At 62.1% G+C, this 17,087-nt stretch overlaps 2 protein-coding genes across 2 annotated transcripts; one reads left to right on the top strand and one right to left on the bottom strand.

Annotated features, from left to right (window-relative positions):
* Positions 1–1,717: 1,717 nt before the first annotated feature.
* On the bottom strand, positions 1,718–5,728 carry JRK (Jrk helix-turn-helix protein; the record flags this gene model as incomplete). Its single annotated transcript, XM_082858462.1, has 4 exons — positions 1,718–1,795; positions 2,084–2,263; positions 3,180–3,283; positions 4,153–5,728. 4 exons carry the CDS (start codon positions 5,726–5,728, stop codon positions 1,718–1,720), a joined length of 1,938 nt encoding a protein of 645 aa, XP_082714588.1.
* Positions 5,729–15,414: 9,686 nt separating this feature from the next.
* On the top strand, positions 15,415–17,087 carry PSCA (prostate stem cell antigen; the record flags this gene model as incomplete). Its single annotated transcript, XM_082858637.1, has 3 exons — positions 15,415–15,466; positions 16,489–16,596; positions 16,873–17,087. 3 exons carry the CDS (start codon positions 15,415–15,417, stop codon positions 17,085–17,087), a joined length of 375 nt encoding a protein of 124 aa, XP_082714763.1.

The following is a 17,087-nucleotide window of genomic DNA, read 5'->3' on the forward strand; positions in this document are numbered from 1 at the left end:
AGCCAGCTGTTAAGTTCCACTCACAGCTGGCCGGCTGCTCTATTGTTTTTAACAACGCCCTGGGTGTACGCTGCTTCTCAGACCAATCCAGTCAAATTTGGCTCCTTTGAAGGAATCGACACTGAGCTCAGTGCTTCAGATTTTTTCCCTGACCCACAGACAGCCTACAGTTTAGCCTGCATCACCAGTACATCTATCAACCTCCTCCCACTGGCCTTTCTCCACGACGTCCGGTTTCTGAGAGCAGCCTCAGGCTTGCACTTCTCCACACTCTGCAGCAAACCAAGTCAGCTCCTTAGCAGAGGGGCCAGGAGCTCTGTCCCACGGCCCGCTCCTCCCCGGGAAGAACCTCTGCGCACAGCTCTGGGGCTGGGGGTGAGGGACAGCCCTGCTTCCGGAGCTGAGTGGTAGGTGGAAGGAGCAGCAATCCAGGCCTCCCGGGCCTGCCACGCAGGTGACTCACCCTCACACACAACCTGGGCTCCCCTCAGCAACGTGCCCCACGTCCTCACGGACACGGCGGCTGCGACCCGGGAACGCAACTGCCGGACGGGGCGGCCGCCCCAGCAGCCCTTCTCGGGAGACCTGTGTTCCCTGGAAGCAGGACAGGGACTTTGTCTGACCACCCTCTGGCCTCAAGCTGAGCCCAATGCCCAGCACGCAGCAGGCGCTGAGCAACGCTACACATGGATGAAACAGAAGCACGTTTACGAACCAAGAGAACCCACTGACGCTGGTGCCTGTGGATGCCTCCTTCCTGGGGCTGCCCAGGCAGGTCCTGTCTGCCCAAAATGCTGCTGCCCCTGTGCCACAGCCTCCCAGGAACAGAAGCAGCGTGTGTCCCTGCCGCCGACCTCCATCCCTCCAGAAACATCTGGCTACGGTGGCCCCGAGCTGCCTCCAAAGGGCTCTGCCTTCCGACCCGGGTAATCCTGGCCGAAAAAGGTCCAAGCAGAGGCTGCAACTGCCTGCCTTCCTTTCTTCATTCATCTGCCCTCCACCCACCCACCCTCCAATCCCCCCTACCCCACCACCTGGCTCACCAGAGGTGTGAGTGCTACCACGTGGACACGCCCAGGGCAGGGCCTCAGCTGCCTCCCCCGCCCGCAGGAAACACTGGCGAGGCGGGGCAGCTCACCCCAGACCCCTGCGCAGGCTCAGCCTTCCCCAACTGGAGGACCTCCAGGACCTCCCACACCGTGGGTCTAACCTGGGGCGCCTGCAGACCCCCCAGCACTGGGGAGCAGGCACTGCAGGCAGCGGATCCAAAGCAAAAGAGGCTGTGAAGGACCACCGACCCACCCAGCCCCCTGGCAGATGCCTGAATTCCATCTACAACCTGCGAGTCCAGCCTTTGCTCGGCCAGGCTCAGGCAAGGGGCAACCCCGGCGGAGGCTGCCTGTCCTGAGTCGGGGGCCCCAGGCCTCCCAGCAGACTCTGGTCTCCTCTCCCTGGATCCCGGCACTGTGGGCAGTGCCCAGGAACGGCCCCTTATCCACCACAGGCAGGGGTGGCACCTGCTGCCCGTCCAGCTCCGGGGACGCCCCGATTCCTCCCGCGGAGGGAAGGAGAGGCTGAGGACACGGTGCGGCCGCAGGCAGCTTCCTCCCAGCTCGGGGTCTGCCAAGTCGTTTTGACCACCGAGAAGGGGGAAGGTCAAGGTGGGCAAACAGACCGGAAGGGGCCCGCCGCGTCCCGACAGGGCCGCCTCCTGGGCTTATCCCAGGGCACCGGTGCTGCCGGCCTGGGGCGGGAAGACTGTGCACCGCTCCCGCTGTGCCTGAACTCGCCGCCCCTGCAGGGCGGGCAGGGGGCCTGGAAGAGGCTCTGCCAGCAGGACGGAGACCCCACTGCCCCCGGGCGCTTCAGGAGAGGAGACAGAGGGGCCGATGCACGGGCGGATGAGGAGGCCTTCCCACCGGCTCCGATTTCGCACCCAGTCCAGTGGGGCCCCCTAAGACTGTTTAGCAAAGATTCTGAGACCAGAACATTCTGACCCCTTGAGGCTCTCAGAAACTGGATGGTGAGTGAAGAGCAAAGCCCCAGGGGTGGGCACTCGGGGGCGGGGCAGAGGTGGGGGCACCCATGGGCAGCTGGGCGCCGCCGGGCTCCGGTCCTCCCCGGGCACGCGCACCTCACGCTGCACCTCAGTCTGCACCCCGAGAAACCTCGCACCGCCCAGGATCTCCAGCACTGAGGCCATGAGGAGGGGGCGTGCCGGCTCGTTAGGGTAGAGGGAAGCAGGCAGGGCCGAGTCCTGCCCCTGAAGAACAACGCAGCACAGGGGGCGTGTCTGGTCCTGGAAGGAGAACAGACTCCCTCAGCCGGTCCGTGACGAGCACTCATTGATCGGCCACAACACAGCCAAGACGGGGGCAGGTTGCGAGGGCAGGACAGGAGTCTGGCCTGGGGTCTACAGTCTGGTGGGGACAGAGCACCCACGGGGGGCCGTCCCCCCCGCAGCACAGTCCCGCTACTCCAGAACCACTGGGCTGGGGTCGAGGGGCTGACAGTGGGGAGGGAGCTTCTCTGCATGTCTGTCCATCTCCACGCTGCCCCGCCCCTGACATCTAACCCTGTCAACACCTCAAGCAGCTGCAATTCAACCGCACAGGGGACACACAGGAGTCCAAAAGTGGCACAGAAGTACACGGTGCACAGATGTCGCCCCAAACACGGGAAGGAAACCGATGTGACAACACAGCAGGAGGCAATCTGGCCCAAAGAATCAGCAACGACACTGTGAAAACGATCTGTGCTTGTTTCACAATCTTCATACCCGCATTTGAAGCAGGGAACGCACGGTCCACAGAGCAGCGCCGGGCTGGCCGTGACTGCCACCGCACTAGAGCAGCGCCGGGCCGGCCGTGACTGCCACCGCACTAGAGCAGCGCCGGGCCGGCCGTGACTGCCACCGCACTAGAGCAGCGCCGGGCCGGCCGTGACTGCCACCGCACTAGAGCAGCGCCGGGCCGGCCGTGACTGCCACCGCACTGCTGGGAAAGATGTAGAAACACCAGAGAAGCCGACTGCGAAGCAGGCCCTCAGCTCTCCTCGGCTCTCACGGAGGGCTCTCGGCACGCAACAAACACAGGAGTGAAAACTACGTGCCGATTCAGCTACCCAAGAAGGGGATGCAACTGAAGGCGAAGCAGTGAAAAGAGTACAGAAAAGCTCACCCATTTCACGTACATTCGAAGAGGGTGACCACGGCCGATAAGGGCTCTCTGTCCTACAGCTGTGCTGATGAGCAACATGGCAGAACGTAGAGGCTGGGAATCAGCTGCAACACAGGAAACACAGCCGCGCCATCCCGCGACCGGCCTTTGCGAGACCACCAGCACAGCCAGCTTTCCACAGCTGAAAACAGGAGTTCAAATCCTGCTAGACAGCTCAGCTGCGAGCTTTACTGTTTTTGTTATATCGCCTAAGGCTAATTTCTGAACATCTGGTCAAAGTTTATTAATGCAGGGGCCGTAAAGGTGAAATTATGGGGGATGAGGCCTGTAGGTTGGACTCGGAGCCAAGATGCTCGACACACTGGCAGTGCCCTGTGGCCCCACGTTGGGGTGACGGGCCCAGCCGCCCGCTCCTGCTGGCTTTAACAGAGCACTTCTACCACATCAAGTAGGCGCGCAGCCTGCTGCATCTTGGGGTCTGAGCCTGAGAGGCGGGATGTGCTGCTACGTGAGCTCACGACTGAAGGGGGACGTGTGGCCTGCAGAGCCACAGGCAGGGCCCACACCGACTCTTATTCTATTGAGTCCCGCCCTCAGTGACCTGCCCGGCTCAGGGCCGGCCCCCAGACCAGCAGACTGAGTCCTGGAGGAGGGGAGCGGTGGGCCACAGGAAGTACCAGCCCGGTCAAGTGGCAGCGGGTACCGCCATTGGTCGGCTGAAGGCGGCTCTTCCCCACCTGGACAGAGAGACATCTCCACCCTCGGACACAGCAAGGCGCAGCCAGAGAACACGAGGCTGGCTTCCGGCCACCGGAGGCTCCGGTACGTTTTGGGTCTGGGTGGGCCCTTCAGGAAGACCCCCTGGCACCCATGTGGCACGACAGGCCACACGGCAAAACCCCGACGGGGCGGGCCGTCTTGAGGGACGTGACCCCTGAGACCGCAGGTCGGGCCCCGCTGCCTCAGGCCTCACCCGCTGTGGACGAGCCGGGCAGAGGGGAGCGAGGCGGGGCGCCGCGAGGCCCAGCGTGCTCCCAGGGCGCCTCGAGCTTGACTGCGGCCCTGAGGGCCCTGCACCGCTGTGCCTGCTGCCGCCTGCCGAACACGGAGCGCAGCGCGCGCAGCTGGCCCACCTCCTGGGCCGAGAAGCAGGGCTGCCCCTCCGCAAAGCGCACCACAGCGTCGAAGGATGCAGCCGCCTGCTCCCAGGCCGCCTCGTCACCCACCCCCGCCTCGGCCAGCTCGGGACTCCCCGTGGCCGTGCTCCCAAGGCGGGCCGGGGCGCCTCCCCCGAGCCCGGGGATGTGCACGAAGGTCTGGTCGGGAGGCTTCGTCCTGAGGCGCTCGGGCTCCTCCTCTGAAGACGAGCCTTCGACGAGCGTGACCTCGGGCCACAGCTTCCTCCAGGCCCGGCTAAAGACGGCGCCCGGCACCGCGTTCCAGGCGCAGGCCACGTCGAGCACGGCGTCGTGCACGCTGCATCGGGGAGTAAAGGCCTGCAGCGTGCCGCGAGGGGTGACGAAGTTCCTCATGAAATCCCTGCGAATGCCCTGGTCCATGGGCTGGATCAGGGAGGTGACGCTGGCGGGCAGGAAGATGGTGAAAATGTTCTCCGAAACTAAGTCGGCCTCCCGCGGGTGGGCGCGGGAGCCGTCCAACAGGAGGATGGCCTTGCTGTCTTCGGGCAGAGCCACGGCTCGGAAGTGCTCCTTCACCGCGGGCACAAAGATGTGATGGAACCAGTCAGTAAAAATCTCCTTGTCCACCCACGCGTTACCTTGGGCCTTGTACGCGACAGGCAGGTGCTGGATGCCCTGGACCGCCTTGGGGCCGCCGCATTTCCCGACCACCAAGGGTTTGATCCTGTGGGAGCCTGTGGCGTTGGCGCACATGAGGACGCTCAGCCTGTCCTTGTTCTGCTTGGGGCCGGGCACCGCCCCGCCCTGCGGGCTGGGACTGGGCGAGCTGCGCCAGAAGAGGCCGGTCTCATCGGCGTTGTACACCTGCTCGGGGGACAGGCCGTGCTCGGCGGTTAAGCTCCGGAAGAAGCCGCAGAACTGCTCTGCAGCCTGGTGGTCAGCCGCCTGTTTCTCGCTGGACGCGTCCAGCTTCTTGATGCCGTGTCTGGCCTTAAAACGCCAGAGCCAGCCGCCAGAAAACACGCAGGGCTCGGTCAGCTGCATCTGCTCGTAGAAGTCCTTGGCCTTTTCAATGAGCATGGGGCCCGAGACGGGCACGCCCTCGGCGCGCTTCACCAAGAACCACTCGTACAGCACGCGGTCCAGGTGCTCGAGCTTGGGCGTGTGCAGCGTGCGCCGGTGCGCCAGGGCCTTATCCGAGTCGGAGTTGGCGAAGAAGCGTAGCAGCTGGGCCTTGTGGGCCCTGATGTCGTACAGGGTGGACATGCCCACGTTGTACTCCTGCATCAGCGCCTTCCTGCTCTCCCCCTTCTCCAGGCGCCGGCAGATGTCCATCTTCTCCTTCAGGGTCAGCACCACCCTCTTGCGCTTCTCCCCCGGGGTCCTCCCGGCAGCCGGCTTGGAGGCCATGAGGGGGCTCGTCCCGGCCGACAGGGGTCGCACCTGAGCCAGTACTGGAGGCTTTTCCAAGCCTCCCTCCCCTCCCACCACCCTCGCCCACTGGCGTCCTGCTGATGCGGGCCGCCACGAGCCAAGGTCCCTTCTCGGCTCGGGCAGCTTCCCGGCCCTCTCTGCAGGGGGGACGAGTGTCAGCCGCCCGAGGCTTCCACGGTTGGAACCTCCAGCCTTCTCTGCAGGGACGGTGGCAGCTTCTCCCCTCAAACACGGACCGGAAGGTAAAGGGGCCCCGGGAGCTGGTTTCCGGCAAATCGAGATTTCACCGTCTGAGCCATGGGTGCCTCTCTCACGCACATCGTGCTTTAGCAGCTGGAAAGCAAAAGGGGGAAGAAAGAAAAACGTTACGGAGCCCGTGCCTCGACCACCGTAGGCACATCCGCTACTTTCGACGTGCTGGGGAGCGGCAGGGGGCGGTGTCGTGGAGGCGATGAACACGCGAGCTGGCCGGCAGGTGGCGCAGGGAAGAGGCCTGCCCGGCGGAGGGGGGGCTGCCTGGCGCGCTGGACACACTGGCACTTCTCAGCTTCCACAGTGACCTCTGAGTCGCTCGCTACGGCTCCAAATTGAAAGTGGCTCTCTTGGAAGCAACCTGGCCTCCCGGGAAAACGCCAAGGGCGATGCCACTGGACGAAGCAAGGAAGCCATAGGCGCTGGGCAACCTCAGAGCCACGTCCCACCTCCAGAACCAACCTTCCCGCTGTAGCTGCTCTCGGCCCACCTGACCTATCCACCTTCACAAAGCCCTTGTTCCTTTGAGGGCGGCCAAGGCAGGGGATGGAGGTGCTGCAGGGGGCAGGGATTCCTCTAGACTTCCGGGGCTGAGGAACCTGCAAACCTTTTCTGAAACAAGGTTCCCTCAAACCCCCTCTCTGACAGCAGGCCCCAGACTGCTTCTAGAAAACCAGGCCTTGGTAGGCCTCGGGCTCCTCCCAGAGGGGCTGCCAGTCTCTCAGCTACTGGTCCCCACAGCGACATGCTCAGACGCCAAGGATGCCTCTGGACGCACAGTCACACGTGAGCGTGCAAACAACACTCACACGCACCCTCCCTCCCTTACACACACACAGGACACTGGAAAGGGCCAGGTCAGAGCGGGCTTCCTGAATACTTGTTGATCGAGAACACTCTATGAATAAATTACTAATTCATGCTGGAAACAAAAATACGAGAACTGTCTTTTGGCCCCGCTGGGAGGAGGGTGGTCTTCCTGCATCAGTTATGTAAACTTGTAAGTAGTAAACTTCGTGTTTAAGTTGACATACACGTCTTTGGTTAAAGCTAGTAAGAGAACATAAAGAAAAGTGACTCATATAAACCCCACAGCTCTGGTCTAACTTGTCTTTCATCATCATCTACCTTTCATCCTCATAAAGATCTGGGTCATTACGGTCCCTTCCAGCTGGTCATGTCCATCCCTTTATGACAATTTCCCCAAACGCCCCCCACCCCTCCCTGCTCCGTGGAGCAGACATGCAGGACTTAGCAGATGGTCCTGGCTGACCTAGGCAGCCTGTGAGAATCACAGCCCTGTCACGTGTCACCTGGTAAAATGCCAACTTCTTCCAGCCCCTGAGGAGTGAAGAGCTGTTATCCCCACACTGACCAGCCCTGGCTGGTCTGCTCGGGCCGTGTGGCGTGTCTGTCACGAGTCCTGTCTTCTCCCTCCCGGCCAGCTGTGTCCCCTGGCTTCCCTCTCACCCGGTCACCGAGGCAGCACCATAGGCAGCTGACAGCATCCGTCGCCAGGTCCCAGCGTGGAAAGGCATCAACTCCCACCTCACCTCCCTCCCAAACCCTCACACTCGGCTCTGTCCAACTTCACGCCACAGGTGAGGCCACAGGACTACTCACGTGTGCAACATAAAATGGTAGCCCCTTGAGACCACAGCTCAACAGAAATGAAGTTTATTCAGATGTAGCAAGAGTCCCAAAGACAAATCCTAGGCATGTCAGCAGCCAGCCCAAGGTACGTCCTTTAACCCTTCTGAGTCAGTCTCCTGGTCTGCAAAGTGCGGGTGCCGAGCCTGCTGGGACCTATTTTCATCCTATTGGGTTGGCTATAAAGTTTGTTCAGGCTTTTCCATAAGATGCTAGGGAAAATCCCGAACGACCTTTTCGGCTAACGCAATATTTACTGGGGGACAGTGTGACTGTGCACTGCTTGGCCCTGTGGAGAGCAGAGGGAACTAAAGGCCATAATCCATCCTTAAGGAAACATTTACTATAAAACCACCATAAAAACCAGGAGGAAATAGGGGACCCCCGGTCACTTGCGAGGGACTGACTCCAAGCACAAAAGGCAGGAGGAAGGGCCAGACGTGGCACCGGGAGGAGGCTCAGCGCCAGACACGGGCTCACTGTGGGCGCTTCCTCACGTCTGAGCCTGATACAAGGGAGATGGAAACACCGGTCCCGCTGGAGAGACAAAAACTTCCTTTAAAAGTGAAATTCAGATATTGCTTCTGAAACAATTTCTTAAACCAAAAGGAAACAACACGGCCAAAAAATTAAAACGGTTTGAAGCCTTGCCACTGATACCCTCTTGGGCCACAGGGGCAGAGTTGGGGCAGGAGAGAGAAGAGTGGGGCACCACCTGCATTCTACCCCTTCCTGTAGGCGGGGAGACGCTCTTCCTTAGAGGAGAGCCTGAGGAATTTAGGAGGAGGATGTGAGAAACCACGTTTCCTCGGCAGTAGCCAGTAGTGTGCAAGGGCGTGTGTGGGGAGCGGAGCGACTATCAGAAATATACTCCGGACACAAGTGTTCCGGCCCGAGGAAGGACTGGATTAAGTCTTGAGGGGCAAGAGGGAATGGGGAGGGGTCCTGGGTCAGGGGCGGACATGGGGGTGCGCACCCTGCAGAGAGGGGAGGCGGGCAGTTAGTTACCCACTCAGACCCCTCCTTCGTGGGCGCAGGTGCGGGGCCGTGGGCAGCCCGAAGCAGGGGGACGGCTCGGGTTAGGGGAGAGGCTTGTTTTGACAGAGTTTCTAACGCCGGAGGCCACGTTTGGGGCAGAAAGGCAAAAACCAAAAAGAAAAGAAAGCAGCCAGGTCTCAGGCCGGCTCCTTCCTGGCGAAGGGACCTCGAGGGCTGGTCCTTCCTCGGGGGGAAGCCCCCGCCAGGCTCGGAGGGAGGCTGCGAAGAGACCAGCTCGGTTTCGGGGGCCCAGGGGAGGCTCCGCACCAGCAGCTCGGCCCCGGGCCCCGCCCGGCACCCCCGCAAGCCTGAACGCCACTCACCTGCGAAGCCTGAACGCCACTCACGTGCGGACCCCGAGCCGCCACCGCCGGCCGGAAGCGCCCCGCCCCCCGCCGGTCCGCGCCGCTCCGCCTTCCCCCAGCCACTTCCGGGACGCTCTAGGCGGCCCGGGGGACTCGGCGTTTCTGTGTCTCCGCGGGTAGCGGCGGGCGCGCGGTGACCGTAGGCTCGGATTCGGAGATGGGTGCATCTCTGGGCTGAAAAGGCGGGGCCTCTTGTCCTGGGCAGGGGTGGCAGCAGGGCAGGGTGGGCCCGGCGCCCCCAGCCGGGAGGCCTCGAGTGGGGACGTTTCTGATGAAGGAGGGCAGTGCTTGAGCCCCTCCCTTTGCGAAGTCCACCGGCCAACGCTGTTTTCCTCCTCTCTGGCCTCATCCACCCCTAATTTAGATGATTTGGATGATGAGATTTGAAATTTCTGAGCTGGGGAGACTTGGATGAGATTCAGACTTGAGTTGATGCTGTAATGAGTTGAGATTTGGGGGACCTTCGGATGGGGTGAATGTATTTTGCATGGGGGGGCAGAGGACCTCCAAGCTCGAATCCGCAGAACCGGTGACTGGGTCACCTCACATGGCATCAGGGACTTTGCAGATGCAATTGCGTTACGATTTTTGAGATGGGAGATTATCCCGATTATGAGGATGGGCCCGGTGTCATCACAGGGTCCTCATAAGAGGGAGGAAGGAGGCACAGAGCCGGAGAAGGATGTGAGGATGCAGGCAGAGGGAGAAAAAGAGATGTGACAGCAGCCGCAGGATGGAGTGTGCGCCTAGAAGATGGAGGAAGGGGCCACCAGCCAAGGAATGCAGGGCCTGCAGGAGACGGAAAAGAGCCTGCAGAAGGAACCAGCTCTGTGGACACCTTGATTTTTAGCTCCGTAAGGCTCGCGTCAGACTTCTGACCTCCAGAACTGTAAGATGATAAATGTGTGGGGGTTTTTGGGGGTTTTTTTTTGCGATACGGGGGCCTCTCACTGTTGTGGCCTCTCCCGTTGCGGAACACAGGCTCCGGACGCGCAGGCTCAGCGGCCATGGCCCACGGGCCCAGCCGCTCCGCGGCATGTGGGATCTTCCCGGACCGGGGCACGAACCCGTGTCCCCTGCATCGGCAGGCGGACTCTCAACCACTGCGCCGCCAGGGAAGCCCTGTGTGTTGTTTTAAGCCCAGTTTATGGTCATGTGTTGCAGCAGCAACAGGGAGCTAGGATAGATTTGAATAGTTCTCTCCCTCTTCGTTCACCTTCTTCCCTTGGCTCCCAGGACGCGACCACCCCTGGCCCTCCTTCCTCACCCTCCCCTGCTGATTCCCAACGGGCCAGCTTCACCCCTCGGCTCTCTCCTCTCTGTCCACGCCCCCTCCTGGGATCTCCTCCAGTCTCCTGCTGTGCCTACCAGCAAAGGCAGGCAGCTCCCAAATTTATGCCTCCTGCCAGGACCCCTCCCGCAAACTCTAGCCGCCTGTGCCCTACCCAGCGTCCCGACGTACGTAGCCTTCTAACCCTCGAGCCGGCATTTCTACACCTGCGCTCGCACCCCTCCCCTGGCCGGGCTCCAGCTTCACACCACCCACCGCGGTGAGTGGCAGCTCCACGTCTCCATCGCTCCGGCCAAAAACGCGGAGTCGTCCCTGACTCTCTGTCCCCCCACCCCCAAGCTCTGCCCTCCACATGCAGGCAGCATCTGGCCTCTGCTCACTCCCCCCAGGCGGCCCTGAACCCGCTGTTGCCTCCCCTGGCCCTGGCTTCTGCCCTTGCCCCCGGCGGACTGGAGGGCCCTTAGCCAGCGGGGTCTCCGGGGGATGGTGAGGTTGACCCCAGGAAGGCCGGCTTCATCCCCGCATGGCACTCTGCTGCCACCTTGTGGGAACCGGATCTCTTGCTCCCGTCAGAACCTGCTGGGGCCGATGCTCCCACGATCACACTGGGAGCCTCGGGCCTCGTCTCCAGGACTGAGTCCACTCTGGCAGAGAGGAAGGGGTCGGGAAGAGACAAGGAGAAGGAAGACCATCCCCTGGTGTCACGTGAAGCCTGGCATGGAGGGCCCCCTCCCCCAAGTATCTCCCCAATGCACAGGGTCAGGCCCCCCACCAAGCCAGACTGTCCACAGCCCAAAGGCCTTGGAGAGGGTCTGGCTGAGCAGACGCCCCCTCGCCGCCCCCTCCAGTGGCATCCCACGTGCCCCAGAAGGGTCCTCCTGGGCCACCAGGCCTGGCGAGGTCCTGCTCTCACTGTCTTCCAAGCCCACGGGGCTCCTGAGTGCTGCGGCCCCTCTGCCCATGGCCCTTGGCCTGCGCCATGCTGGGCACCCAGCCCAGGTTCCAGACCCTCGGGTGGAGAGATGTCCGGTCCCCCCAGAGCCCGGGCGAGGGTTTCTCACAGCAGAGGGGACTTTACTTGGGGGCTGGGGGTGTGGCCGGAGCTCCTGGCTCCCCGACTTCACTCGGGGAGGTAGGAGTGGACAGGAGAAGGGGGGCCGGCTAGGGGCTCAGTCCTGAGAGGCACCGAGGCCCTGAGGACTCGGGAACACATGGGAGGGGCACCTCTGCGACCAGGGCTCTCTGGGGACAGAGACCCCTGAGCCCAGGACAGACGGTGTGGGGCTGGCGCACCGATCAGGTGGACGGCGTCTCAGTGCCCTGCACGCACACTCAGCTGTGGGACACGCATTTACACACGCCCTCCACGTGCACTGTTCACCCAGGAACACACCCTCACACATGCATTCCACACGGTCGCTCCTACATGCAGTTTTCACACACAGAGACACCCTCACAGAGTCGGAGCTTGCAGCACACGGCTTTAACTTTGAGAACCTATAATGGGGAGCCCGGCACTGTGGACGCTCTCCCCAATCTGTCAGGGATCTGGCAGTGCACCAGTTACCCTCCTGGTGATACATGCATTTTTCTAAAGGAAAATGTCTACAAATGTGGAAGAGAATTCAGTTGCAGTTTTGCGGTATACCCCATCTTTATTTTTTTTATAAATTCTGCATAAAATAATGAATTCATCCAAAACTGATGTCCAGGAAAGTGTGGAACCACGTGGCAGCCCCAGGAGGTGGCAGTGGCCCGTTGGTAAGGAACCCCTGTGAGGCGGGTCTACCCTACACAGCCTGCCTCCCCGCAGTGCCCAGCCCCACCACCAGCCCTAGCAGCCCCAGCTTCACACTGACAAGATCAGGGAAATCTCTGAGCTATGTGAACAGGCAGGGTTTCCAGGGAACCCAACCGGTTTGGGCAGGCAGGTGGAGGGCCACGAGAGAACAGGAAAATCTGGAGTCCTAGGAGGTGGCCGCAGAGCAGAGGAAAGGAAGGGGGCTAAGGGGAAGTCACATCGAAGCCACACCTCGACCCCATTCCTGTGTGGAGGGACCGCAGGCAGTCACGCCCCCACAGGCCTTCCCGGAAAGCTGGATCCCACCGAAGGATCCAGGCTCCATTGAGGCTCACCGCATGCCCAGTGCATGAGTGACGGGATGGCGCTCAGCATTGGCCCAGGGTCGGCGCTCAGACTTTGACCCCAGTGAGAGCTCAGTTTGGGGCCCAGGTCAGAGCTCAAACTGTTATCAGGAGTGGAGTTTAATAACTGTCCACAGGGCATCAGAGCCGTGGTCTTCTATATTTGAGTCATGTCCATTAGGTCATCCATCTCGGTCAGCTTGGGCTGCCATAACAAAATACCAGTATGGGTGACATAAACAAGAGAATTTTTTCTCTTCCAGTTCTGGAGCGCAGCAGTCTGAGATCAGCGTTCCTGGGCGGGCAGGTTCTGGTGGGGACTCTATTCCTGGTTTGCAGGTGGTTCCCTCGTACTGTATCCTCGCGTGGTAGAGAGAGCTGGCGCCACATCTTCTCAGGTCACCGAATCCCATCGTGAGGGCCCCAACCTCATGACCTCATCCAACCCTGAGGCCCCCTCCCTGAAAACCATCAGGGTGGGGGTTAGGGCTCTAACATATGAATTAGGGGAGGACACAGTTCAGCCTATAGCACTGCGCCCTTGGCCCTCGAAATTCACGTCCTTCTCACATGCACGGTGCATTCCCATCATCCCAATAAGCCCAGGAGTCTTAACTCATTACAGGGTCTGCACTAACCCCTAAAGCCCAAAGTCTCCTCCAGACCCTCTCTACATCAGACGTGGCCGAGTCCAGGTGGGATTCATCCTGGCAAATTCCTCTGTGGCTGTGAATCTGTGCAACCAGACAAATTACGTGCCTCCAAAATACAGCAGAGATTCCCACCACAAAGGGAAACATCGTAAGGGAGAGTGGCGGGTCCCAACCCCAGCAAAGCGGCGTCACCGCCGGGGCTCCCGGCGGGTCCTGCCTGCATCAGCCGAGGACTCTGTCGTGCTGTGCTGCGCACAGCAGGGTGTGGAGAAGCATTCTCGGCCTGCACCCCTGGACGCCAGGAGCGCCCCCATTTGGGCGACTGAAAATGTCTTCAGGCCCCGCCAAACGTCCCCTGTGCCACGGAAACGCCCCCATCTGAGAACCACTGCCTTACAGCAACCACTTCATATCAAATGACATCAGCGAACACACGGGCAACTGTCAATATTTGAAGAATAAGTGCTTCAGGCTGGTGCTAGGTGCTGGGTGCCTTGAACACAAAACAGATAAGAAAGGTCCCAGCCCAGGGCACCGCAGCTCCCCGTGAACTGGGGTGGGGGAGGGGCGCAGACGGGCAGCCCCACGAGGGAACAGTGAAGGCACAAACATTTTACATCCCACGTGACGCAGCTGAGCTGAGGGGGCGGGAGGCGGGGGGGGGGGGCATGTTCGGAGAGAAAGTGCCAGGCACGTAGCGTGGGCCAGGAAGGTGCGCCGGTGCAGGGGACACGCTCACCTCTGTGTGACCTTGAGCAAGTTCCTCCCTCTCTGGGCCCCAGGCTCCAAGGGACAGAGCCCGGCCTGGGGGCTGGGGTCGGGGTAGACCCCAGGAGTGCTGTGAATCCCGGGAGGGCCGGGTCTCAGGGCACCCCTGGCCCACACTGCCCTGGCACCCTGCTCCCGGGCTGCCCCCCACTGCGAGGCATCCGCTGCCCCTCAGCCTTCCCTGCGGCCCACGGAGCCCCTTCCCCTAAGGATGTTGCGCCTGGCAACATCCTTTCCACCCCTGACGTGCCCTGGGCCCTTTTCTGGGGGGTAAACCAAGGAGGGGAGTGAGATGTGCTCCACGAGGCCATCCACAGGGCCAGGAAGACCTGAGGAAATGAGAGGCCCTCTCCCCCTGTAGGAGGAGCTCGTCGCCCCCAGACACACCCTGGGGCCAGCAGGCAGTGGGTGCAGCCTGTGCCTGCCACCACCTGGTCGACACTCCAAGGGGTCCCAGGGAGACTGGGCACAAAGGGAGGGTCAGGCTGAGAGGGCAGCAGCAGCCAGGAGCCACCGGCCCTCCCTGGTGCAGAGGAATGAGGGGAAGGGCCAGTCCCAGAGGCTGGCTGGAGCTGCTGTGATGGGAGAAGGCTGGTGACAGGGATGCAGCTGCCGCCATGGTGGCCCAGGTGTCAGGTGCGGCAGAACAGGTGGCCTGACTGCTGAGCATCTCACCCTCAGGTCTTGGCCAGTGGAAGCCTTCATAGGATCCTTATGGGACCCAGGACACAAACAGGGTGGAGAGGGGGCCTGGGTCTGGATGGAAAATATCTGGCCCAGGGCTGAGCTCTTGTCACCTCCTCGTCCCGCAGAGGCCACTGACGCGGCATTTCCAGGACTCCCTTGCAGCTAAAGTGCCACGGTGTGGTGGGGTTTTGAGTGAGGTCATGAGGGTGAGGCCCACAGCTCCGGCCCGTATGCTGTGCTCCACACCCGTGCGCCCTGGCAGCCTCCCCAGAAGGTCCCCACCAGGCCCCCTCTCTGCAGCCCACATTTCCTTCCTGCTGATTGTGCCGTCTGATCAAGGCCTGTCACCCCAGTGGGACTCAGCCACAGGGGTCAGCATGGCTCCCACACAGAGCACAGTGGGGCCGAGAGAGGGGCCCTCAACCTGGGCTCAAAGACAGGAGTGAGTGAATCTGGGGAATACGCTCTCCTTTCTCTGGCCTTGCCGCCCCTCTGAGGTGGTGGAGAAGTGGTCTGGGGCCTCGTCCTGGGTCGGCTGAGGAATGGCCCCTGCCCCGGGCAGGCTCTGCCTTCCCGAAGCAGAAAGAAGGCCAAAGGGAGCGGGAGGGTGCAGCCGTTTGGGGGCTGGAGATTGGGACCTGCCCCGCCCTGGGGCCCTGCAGCCAGGAAGCTACTGGTGTTGACTGTGGGCGGCCCTGGGGCCCTGCAGCCAGGAAGCTACTGGTGTTGACTGTGGGCGGCCACCCCCCCACCCCAGCCAGCAGAACCATATAAAACCGCCCAAGGTCTGCTCCCTGCTGCCCACCCGCCACCATGAAGGCTGTCCTCCTTGCCCTGCTAGCCGCTGTCTTGGCCCTGCAGCCAGGTGAGACCGCAGGGGGCCACGGGGCAGGGTTGGGGGAGCAGGGCTGGGGCGGGGGGCAGGGGGGATGATCGAGGAAGGCCAGAGGGGCAGAGAGGAAGGAGGCGGCAGGCTGGGCGGAAGGACACGAGGCAGGGGGCGGAGAAGGGGCTTTGACCCTACCCAGCTTCCCCTGGGGCAGCTCTTAGTGCAGCCAGGATACCGGGTCATCTCCTAGCTGTCCCCCGAGGCGGGAGCAGGCCGGGCAGCGCGGGGGTCTCTCCTCCAGCGCCGTGGGGCTGGCCTGGCTGCTGGAGGGATGCGCAGAGAGCCTGTGGAGTGGGTGGGGGGCACAGGGGCAAAGGGCCTCAAGTGAAGAAGGGCCACAGAGGGACGGAGGGAAGAGATCCTTCTGCCCAGGCCCAGCCCCGGCTTCTGATGTGGGCAGCAGGGGTAGGCTGTGGGCCTGCACTGCTCCAGTCTGGACTCGGGCCTGGTAGGGACTCTCCCGGCCCAGGGCCCCGGGTGATCAGTAAAGCCCTCAGAGCCTCAGCTCCCTCTTCTGGAAAGCAGGGATCGTGGTGGTGCCCGAGGACACACAGTCGGCCGGCGCGTGTGGTGCCCGAGCACAGGCTGGCCGCGGGGAACCTGTTGGCACTGGGGTGACGTGGATCCCAGCTTCATCGTTTTACCCAGAGGAGACCTAATCCTCATGACAGCTGGGGCCACTGCCCCCAAGGACAGAGCAGGGCCGGGCCAGGGGCGCACCTGCGGGCTCACAGCTCCGGGTCAGGGGGAGGGGGATGCTGAGAGGGAGTGTGAAGGGTCCTGTCCATCCCGCCCTCACCCGCCTGGTGTGCGTCCCTCTCAGGAGCGTGGGCATCATAACAGGGCCTTAGAGGCAAGGGGGTGGGCGTGGGGCCCTCCCTGTGAGGGGCCCCCAGTTTGTGTGTGACCTATGAGAAAAAGAGGTTCCCCCCATACCCCCGCAGCGTGGGAGGGCAGGCGGGGCAGCCTCTGAGCTCCACCCCACCCCCACCTTGCAGGCACCGCCCTGCAGTGTTACTCCTGCCAGGCCGAGGTCAGCAACCAGCACTGCCAGCACGTGCAGAACTGCAGCCACTCTGAGACCCAGTGCTGGACTGAGCGCATCCGTAAGTGGCCCTGCTGTCCCCGCAGGCCTCCCTGTGCCCCTGCCCCGCCCCCTGCACCATCCCCTAGAAGCCCTGCACCTTCCCTCCACTGGCAGGGATTCAAAGGGCCTGGGATTAGGTCTCTACGCTGGACTGTTCATCCTTCTGTCCACCTGTCCACCTGCCCACTTGTTCTCCTGTCCACACATAAATACAGATGCCCAGCTTCCCGTCTATATTTGGTGGGTGAGTATCCAGGGCCCGGCCCTCGCCCAGTGGTCCCCATGCCTCGCCCAGGTGCTGTTGATCTCCTGACCTTCATCAGCAAGGGCTGCAGCTCGCACTGTGTGGAGGACTCAGAGAACTACTACGTGGGCGAGAAAAACGTCACATGCTGCTCTACTGACCTGTGCAACGCCAGCGGGGCCCACGCCCTGCAGCCGGCCATTGTCACCCTGACGCTGCTCACCGCTCTTGGTGTGCTGCTGTTCTGGGGCCCCGGGCAGCTGTAG

The sequence above is a fragment of the Leucopleurus acutus genome (assembly GCF_964270905.1).
Source record: "Leucopleurus acutus genome assembly, chromosome: 17".
NCBI lineage: Eukaryota > Metazoa > Chordata > Mammalia > Artiodactyla > Delphinidae > Leucopleurus > Leucopleurus acutus.